Here is a 9526-nt window from a genome sequence, read left to right as displayed (position 1 = left end):
CAGTGCGCATTAAGAAAATCCACCATTGCCTTTGTGTCCAGTGCAAGTTTGCACACCCCTCCTGCCGCTTCCTGTTTTTCTAACATCATATGAAAGCTCAAGGAGCAAAGAAGGGAGGAGCAATATGTTCGTGTTTGCTTGAAAGAAAGAACGATTTAAAACACAAACATTTAAAATTTTGTTAAGTAAGAATTAAATAATGCCAAAGTTTTATGTTTGGCTTCTTGTGGTTACACTGCCCTCTTGCTTACAGTATACTTGGACTGAGAAATAAATGTTTACAGCAGCTCTTTAGTCATACTAAATCTTCACTGCAGGTGTATGCACAAAAGTATGTTTCTCTACAATTGTGGGATTACTATATTCTATCACATACAAAGACAGTAAAAGCAAACATGAGAAAATGTTTTATTCTTCTTGGAATGTAACATGTTTGGACAGCATTGTATAAAAAAATAGGAACAACAGCAGTGAGGTGTGGTCACTTTCACCACACACTTATTCATTCAACAATACAGTCTGAGCATTCAGGAATTCTATGCTCCACAACAAAAAAACAAAGTGTAAATCAGCTGTAACTTCAACTTCATACTTTCACCATTGGAATGAACAAGTTGCTGACATGTTGCGTACATACATATCTTATCTGAGTTTCTCTCAAACAAATATGAAGTGTTTCTTTTTTATTTGCATCTTTGGTCTCCCCATCTCTACATTTGTGATAGCCAAGTCAACTCAAAATTGTTTCGAAGGTTCGATCTGTACAACTAGTACAACAACCTCTATCCCAAGAACCTATAAAACAAAAACTCCACCCAAAGAAGAAAAATTTGATACCACAAATTAGATTAGAAACATTGGTAATTTTACACATGATATGATGTGTTAGTTGCGGCCAGTTAGCGTATAATGAATAAAGGTGCTTAAAAAACTTAGGAGAAAGTTTATAACTGTACTTGGCCAGCATTAACTGAGCTGAAAAATACAATTAAAACTTATTTATTGGTCTTCACTGCACAGGTTGGTCACTAGGGAGTTATCGTAACATGCAGACTCACATTTTGTTTCTATTAGTTGAAAATCTTTTATCTCTATTGACCACACTTTTTAAAAACTACAAATTTAACCTTTTACGAGTTGTTCATCCTGCAACAATGACTTATACACTCAAACAGCCTGAAAAGTAAGACCTTTGTCTCACTTATAGGAAACATTACACTGGATGAACAGCAATCTCTGGCATTTTTAAGTTCAAAATTTCAAGACAATCACATGTATATTTAAAGGAATGTTACAACATTGAAGGCACTATATTCTGTGCATCAGTCTTTATCCCAGCCACAGAATGTGCTGTAGAGTGACTGTGAGGGCTTCTTGTACCAGTCCAGGACGGACTGCATAGCATTCTGCAGCATTTCATCAAAAAAATAAAGAGTAGTAGTTTATACAGTGCAAATTGTTATGGATATATTCTAGAAACACTGAGCTGATGAAGCCAAAGAATTAAAAACTGGTTCTCCAGGACAGTTATATATGGAATAGCTGACCTTTTATACAGCATGTTAAACAGCATGCAGGCTTGCACAAGTTTCAACGTTTTGAGAAGAAATTGACCCAAATGATGCCTTTCACAATGTTAAATACCAGTATTGCTCTCAATGAATCTGTCAATCAAGGCTTTGATGAGACTGATTTAAAGGATAGGGCTGCAATTTTCTATATTTTTCTATTTGTCAGCAAATCTCGTGCAGAGCCAAACCAACAATAAACTGATCCTATTTACAAGTATTGTGTGTGTATCCAAAACCTGATATATCGCATTCCTCTGTGCCATTTACCTCCGATGTTGTCCAGAAACGATTGAAAACACATCAATGAGTCACACCGTTGCACTGAGTGACATGTTCCTTCGCCCCAAAGAGTTTGCTCATGTTAGTTTGTTTAGAAATAACTCCAAAAACTAATAAGAGTAATCACGTTTTCAGTCACCGGAGAGTAGTTCCGTGTAGTGCATGTGCACTGAAGTTTTTCTCACCCTAAGGGTTACAATGTACTATGTCAAGAGGTTGTGATATGTAGCACAACAAGTTATTGAAGCTCTGTAAACGGAACCCTGTTCCTATGCATGCACAGCGGCATCGGCCTTACAAGGAACTACTCTCTAGAGACTGAAAATGTGATCACTGTTATTAGTCTTTGGAGCCGTTTCTAAATAAACTAATGTGACTTTAATCTTCAGCACGAAGGAACATGTCACCCAGTGCAATGGTGTGGCTCATTGATGTGTTTTTAATAGTTTTTTGGACAACAACTGAGGTCTACAGCACAGAGGAATAAGATATATCAGACTTTGGATACACACACAATACTTGTAAATCAGGTTAGGATCAGGTCATTGTTAGTGTGGCTCTGCACTTGAGATTTGTTGACAATAAGAAAAATATATAAAATCATCAACTGTATCCTTTAATTCTAGGAAATATAATTTAAAGTGTAATTAATCAAATGTTAGATAACCAGTCATTTCATAGGTTAGGTGTATATTAATAATGTTGGAGTTATATTTTGGTTTTTGGTTCAATATTTTTGGTACTACCATACTCCTCTCTAACTGGTTTGTAACAAATAAAATCTAAGTACTAGAGAGCTATACTGTGAAGGGAATAGTTCCTTCTCTATAATGCATACTTTTTTTTTTTTTTTTTTGCTTTTAACCTTTGGTTTTGCCACACCTTGCTTAAACCTGCTGTGATTTATATTCAATGTGTTGAAAAGAATCACAAATAAAAACCCAAATTTGTAAAGAATCGTTGACTGCTTCTGTAATAACTATGATTCACCATGATGATCAGTTTTGCTATTTGCTATTAGGATTTGAACATTTTACTATGGTAATGCAGAAATCAACACAATCACGAAGCTCTTCAAATAAACGTAAAAAAAAACATTAATTTGAAAAACCAACAAGTGATGATATCACGAACAAGGAGATGACTACAGTTTTGATCAGTGTCCTTGTCCATTTCTCTAAATCCCGCTGTTAATGAGGAATCTGAAAGCTGACACCAAGTCCAGCATGCAGAAAAATCACTCATCACCACTTCCTCTGGCTGCCTCTCGATGTTCCCCTGTGGTCTGTTCATTCAAAGTCGTGTCAGGGCGTCCGGGATTGGCAGGCATCTAATGGCTGTGGGTGCATCTTGGTGCTGAGAAGAGAGTTGATATAAGGCCAAATCCGGTCTGTTTCTGTACCAGAAAATGAGTGCAGAATTCCTTGTGACCTAAGTGAAGAAATAAGAACACAAGTAAGTTAGTTATTGTAGTCGCTACATGTTAAGAAAGGCTATCATCATCATCATTTCATTATATAATAACAGTTGCTTCCTGAACAGAATAAAAGGTTAGGTGTGTTTTGAGAACATGGTTGGCAGGAATGTAATATCACTGTGAAAAAATACTTGTTCTCTGAAAGGAAAGTATTTACTGACTTGTACAAGTCTATGACAGGCTTGGCCACATCTTTGTAGTGTCTCAGTCTGGCCATCAGGGCTTCTGGCTTATCATCGTCATGCTGAATTAGTGGCTCACCAGTGATGTCATCCTTACCCTGGGGAAGGCACGGCAGTGTCACACATGCAACAGAGGTAGACTCAAGACAATGCAGTGAAATCTCATAGAAGAGGAGACTACAAGATATAAAACAACACAGTAAACAACTAATTTGAACACAATAAAGCACACTGCAGGTAGATACATTATCCACAGTCAATCTCATATCAATAATCATGATCTTTTGGAGCTCTTCTTTTCTGCATACTACACAATAAAGGAAAAAATGCTGCAGAACAGCTCTGATGAGGTCCGAGGTACAAAGCCTCACAGTCAACTAGCAAACAAGTAGCACTGATTTCAGTTGAGAAAGCTAACAATGTTAAAATAGTCGATTAGTTAACTGTGGGAGTGCAAGTGAAATAACAGCTTTGTTTTGCAGAAGGTGAGGAAATGAACAAGGGCATTGTCCCTCATCTGGTTCCAATCTCTTGTATTGACAAGCATCCACCCTGCTGAGACAAGACATTAAATCCATACTAGCTTCAAATCACATAACACAAATCCTGTGAGGGAGAAACTAGAAAGGACAATGCTGCCCCCCAGAAATCAAGAAAGTGCATTAAAAACTTCTAAATGGCAAGGAGAAAAACTTTTAAGGACTGTAAAGCCACTGTCACATCTCATGCCACTTCTAGACTCAGACTTCCAGACCTGGACTCGTGGCTGGTTGAAGCCCATGTTGTAGACTCTGCCACTGGGCGGGTGGATCCATCGGTCACTCAGTCTCTCCCTCAAAGTCTCGTAGGGGATGTTGAGGCTGATGACCAAGTCGAGCTGATACAAATTGTTCAGGGCCAGGGCCTGTGCGAGTGTCCGGGGAAAACCTGGACAGAGAGTAGAGGGAGGAGTGAGATACTGTAAGGCCATCATCAACCAGGAATAGGCTGTTTATGTGTGTTATACATTTATGTACCCTACATTTTTCAAGTTCTGATTATCAGTGTGAGTTACTGACAGGAAAATAAGTACTTAAATAATAGACCATTTCAGGCCAGTTGTATTTCTTTACTGTTTAAGTGCAAATATCAGTATCTGACAGCAAGTAAACTTGGATTGAAGATGTTTCCAGTTTTCTCATGAGATGGTCTGTAGCCATGAGAATAGGGAAAAAGTGTCGCACACTCTGGCTCCACATGCATTTCTCGTTCATTCACATGATGTTTTGGCCCCAAGGTCTTCTTCAAGATCAACAATCACAGTAGGACACAGGCACTGATATGTTATATAGGCCAAACCCTGGTAACACATCTGATGACGATTAGATAATCATGTTCCACCCTTAGGGTGAGAAAAAACAATCAACTGGCCTTCAGCGAATCAAAACATTTCACAAACAGTGACAGGAACTACAGCCAATCAATTCTCTTCCTAATGGCGCTAGAGGAAAAGTCAGGGAGTCACCACAGTCATTAAGGAAACATAACTAAAAATGTGTTCCAATGAGTATATATTTACTGGATAAGTGACAAATATGACCTGCTGGTGGTTATGATGGAATATCAGGGGACTACAGGATTCATCCTTTGGGCACAATGGATATCTACACCAAATTTCACAGTAATCCAGTAGTTGTTAAGATATTTCAGTCTGGATCAAAGTGGTAGACCAGCCAACAGACCGACCAACGTTGCTATCTTTATAGAGCTACACTGTTTATATGGCTAAAAACAGTTGGAGTTGGTAGGTATTCGGTGTTCTTGCTCAAGGACACTTCAACATGGCAAGTGATTGCTCCAAAAGAGAGCTAAAAGTAGATCCTCTTGTTTTAACTCCATTGTCTAAAACTAAAAACCCTTTTTGCTTTAGTTTTGCTATGTATGCTTTTAGGCTTGTCCACAGTTTATTGCTTCCTTATGTGATTGAGAGAAAACTGGCAATCACTCTGTATGTTCCTTTGTTTGTTCAATAAAGTGGTGTTAAAACTCTCTAACCACCAGAGCATCATGCTTCCTCCCCAAAAATGAGTGACAGGAAAGCACCAATCAAAAGTTACGAGAAGGGAGAAGTCAAATTATGTGATGGTACATAGGTGCATAGATGTGTCTGTGTTAGTTGATATGGGGTGTATATGAGTAAGAATAGCACAAATAAGTTTCAAAACTCGAAACCATGAATACCATGCAAATCAATATGCTTTAGACACAAATAACCAGGCCTGTCAGAGGATAAGATACACATGATGAACTGAAATAAATGCATGCACGTGTGTGTGTGTATGTGTGTTTCTGTGTCTGTGTCTGTGTGTGTTTGTGTGTGTGTGTGTGTGTGTGGGTGTGTGTAACCTTGAAATGGATGCCCTTATCTCTCGCTAAACGAAAAATATTTATTTACTGATCAGGTTTGAACCTGCTTCACACCGATCAGTTTGTTTCATCAATGTTTGGCCTCTCGTTCAACGACAGGTAATATTTAACCTTGAAAAAGACACAATGATCTGCAATGATTTTTTTTATCGTCTCCAGACCTCGCACAAGTTACTAATGTGCTCAAACTAAATATGTTACCAAATAACATCAGAACATCTTCCTGAGAAAGAACACAAAGTTTTGTATTTCATGAATTCCTAACTGAACACACTACTGAGACCATTTCCAGCCAGGACTTGTATTTTTTTACATGCACGATGAAGAATGAAAAGTGTGAGTGGAAAAAGTGAAAAATATGAGTTATTACGTACCATATACACAAACTCACTTTGTAGTGACTTGATCTGTGCCGTAAGTAGAGATAAATAAACCTGGTTTTTCATTGACCTGCTTAATGTTGTGACAAAGTTCACTGAGTAAAAGTTTGGCACTGAATATGAATAAATTATAAATTGTTAAACTTGTTATACAGATTACAAAGCTTGGTTACTTGGTTGAACTCTGCTGATATTGTTTAAGGATATATTTGATCTTTGATTTGACTTACTGTAAGCTGAGTAACAGTTGAGGGCATGTATGAGCCTAGTGGTTAATAGATTCAGTACCTCAGAGTACTAATTACTCACAGATGTACTGTAGGATAATGTTTGGTGTATTTTTCCACTTACTTATTCCACAGACTTAAGTAAAGAACATACTACATATAGCACTTTAGAGGTCATGTTTCTGAAAATGAAGACATGTAAAAAATGCTTTCCTGCTGGCTCTGCCTCTTACATCAGTCTTGGGATTTTGGGGGTGGCACCTGGGGTGGCCAGTAAGATTTAAGGGGTGGCTGGCAGTTCCCACCACCGGCCATGACTCAGCATTTTGAATAACAGATTCCCTCAAGACAAATAACAAAAGATGGAGGTTCTTCCTGGGATACTCTGCTACATCAGTGAAATAAAGTACAAAACATGCACTATCATAAAAACAAAAATAACAATTTTCTTACCATCCAAAAGCCAGCTGTAGCCGCTCAGTTGTTCCAGTCTGGGCAGCATCAGTCTGGTCATCACATGGTCAGGCACCAACATGCCTCTTTCTACGTAGGTCTTCACCAACACACCTGCCTCTGATACACAACAGACAGGTAAAGATGGACAATGCATGTCCATTTCTGCTTCCTTCATCTAAAATCCAATAACAAGTCTGGCCTGTTGTATTTAACCAAGCTTTGATAAAATGCTGTCCATTTACAACTTCAATGCATCGTTAATGTAACTCTCTGAACAGATATTGTGAAAGAGTTGAAAACTGTCACTAAACACCCGCTTGCATCTTAAATTGCACTTTCAGATTACATCTTTGCTCCAATATTTCAAACAAGTCAAAGCAAAAAGAGGCCATTCTCCCTTTTTGGAAGTATAATTAATTTATTAAATTATTTTCAATAGCCAAAAGCAAAAACACTCTGGAGGCTTAGTTACTCTATCCAGCAAGTTCATCAACCAAGCACACATGTTTTTACTTAAGTTCTCTGCTCTGAACTCTTTTATTTTATTATCAGTGTGCATGAGCTTGGCACATACTGGACATCAAATGGACTCCACTTGGGCAGCTATAATGAGGAAGTTTAAAAAAGAGAGATCAATGGCTGAAGATGTAAGCTTAGAAAAATAATATCAATAAAAACCTTAATTTGAGGCTTTAACTGGACTAACACTGAAGCTTTGTGGCGTGGGATAGATCTGCAGGTTAAGTCTCTCCGCTAGATTGAAATCAGATAGACAGAAATTAGGTTTGCTGTCATCCAAATGTCTCATGCTCTGCAGCTTGGAAAAAGGGATAGAGGTTTATAGCCAAATCAGCATCTAGGAAACAACTGTGGAGCAGAAAATGCACATTTCTCCAGTTACTTCATTCTTCTAATGTCCCATCTTTTTTTTTGTTGTTGTTGTTATGATTAGAATTATAGCTTGAGAATTATAACTAATAATACTGAATACGGAGCAGCTGAAAACAGAAGAATCGTCACATTTACACATGCAGTACTGAATATGAGTTTCTAGCAACTTTTTCTGCAGTTCCTCCTTGTTGAAAACACAATGTTGACGTTCATGCTGCCGTAGATGAGCAGCTGTATCCTACCTGTATTTGCCGCTATACTCTCTCGTAGATAGTGTCCACTGGACAGATATTGCAGGCCAAAGCTTTGCGCAATCCTTTTGGATATTGTTCCTTTCCCTGATCCTGGAGCACCCATAATAGCAGCTCGGAATAACTTGGCCATGTCTTCCTCAAAAACAGGCTGCTAGTGTTCAACCTCCGGGATGCAAAAAAAAAAAGGTTAGTTTTGCTCTTTTACCTGCTCGTGTGCGAGAGAACGAAGTAAATACTCTCAATCAGTTGCACGCATGAGCGATCATACAGGTCCGGGAACTTAATGCCAAAGTAAATTCCAGTTTATCTTTACGCAGAGCCCACTCTCTGCGCGCATTGGGGCTACGCTGCTCTATTGCCCGGACCAAGTCAAAACGCCTTTTTCCTTTTTTCTTTCGGCTCCGTTATGGACACATTACGCCCGTCTGCGTCTTTAAGAACACAGACTTTCTCTGCGAATGAATGAGAGCGTCTCCACAACGCCCTATTTTTTTCTGCGCACATCATCCAGAAAAAATGCGGATGGCTGAATCGCACGAACTTCGCGGGGTGACCTGGTTACTGTAGTTTTTATATACAACTGATGAACAAATGTAGTCTGCTACTGTGAGTCACTGACTTATTTTCTTTTGTAGGCTATATAGGATATATAATAGGCTGTATATTTTACCTGTGAACGGGTTTCACAGGAAAACTGTATTCTTCCAGGTTATCTATCTATCTATCTATCTATCTATCTATCTATCTATCTATCTATCTATCTATCTATCTATCTATCTATCTGTCTGTCTATCTATCTGAAGCAGAACAACAACAAGAGGGCGTTTTTGAGAATTTATCACAGTCCTAACTCATAATTAGAGAGGGACTACAATGTCATCCTTCTTACTAGCAAGCAAAAAGGCAATACCTGTAATGAAATGAAATAAAAATAAACCTTACTGCACCATATTTGCAGGGACTGCCTTTATACGCAGCAGCTTTTCCTCTGCCTTCTGTCTTCTTTCCACCTTAGTCACCACTTGAGGTTGAAAGTCCCCAAGACAAAAATCTGTCCTATATAGGAAAATATAAAAAGTTGTTTGACCTGCTACTGCCAAACATTCAGTGAGAAATCAGATCATCCGACTACCAATAGGCCTACATGTTGAGGCTTGTCACGGGGATTTTCTAAACAAAACAAAACAAAACAAAGTCACTCATCTGTAAAAAAGGGGAATAAGGCAGGTCCGATTACAATTGCAATATTGATGATTGGCTTACAATGAAAATAAATGCAATTATCAGGCCAGTTTTTCTTTTTTTTTTTTTTTTAAAGAAAGTATTAAATATGGAGACTCAGTTCTGCAATGAATACAAGAGTTTTGTTATCCCAATGATTGGAAAAGTGGGCTATTTTTGGA

General features: G+C 38.2%; 1 protein-coding gene across 1 annotated transcript; it reads right to left on the bottom strand.

Moving 5' to 3' along the window:
• Positions 1-394: 394 nt before the first annotated feature.
• On the bottom strand, positions 395-8524 carry ak4 (adenylate kinase 4). The gene is made up of 5 exons (XM_044361638.1): positions 8112-8524; positions 6976-7095; positions 4264-4436; positions 3489-3607; positions 395-3281 (listed from the first exon to the last, which is right to left on the bottom strand). Exons 1-5 carry the CDS (start codon positions 8251-8253, stop codon positions 3155-3157), a joined length of 681 nt encoding a protein of 226 aa, XP_044217573.1. The 5' UTR covers positions 8254-8524; the 3' UTR covers positions 395-3154.
• Positions 8525-9526: the final 1002 nt, after the last annotated feature.

The sequence above is a fragment of the Thunnus albacares genome, chromosome 9 (assembly GCF_914725855.1).
Source record: "Thunnus albacares chromosome 9, fThuAlb1.1, whole genome shotgun sequence".
NCBI classification, from domain to species: Eukaryota; Metazoa; Chordata; class Actinopteri; order Scombriformes; family Scombridae; genus Thunnus; species Thunnus albacares.
The sequence above is the reverse complement of the archived record's forward strand: the minus strand, read 5'-3'. Positions and strand labels throughout refer to the sequence as shown.

Coding starts and splice junctions, on each gene's coding strand:
- ak4 (XM_044361638.1), bottom strand. CDS start 8,253: ATGGCCAAGTTATTCCGAGCTGCTATTATGGGTGCTCCAGGATCAGGG. Junction 3,608..4,263: donor TCAACCAGCCACGAGTCCAG/GTCTGGAAGTCT, acceptor TGCCTTCCCCAG/GGTAAGGATGACATCACTGG. Junction 3,282..3,488: donor CCTGTCATAGACTTGTACAA/GTCAGTAAATAC, acceptor TTCTTCACTTAG/GTCACAAGGAATTCTGCACT.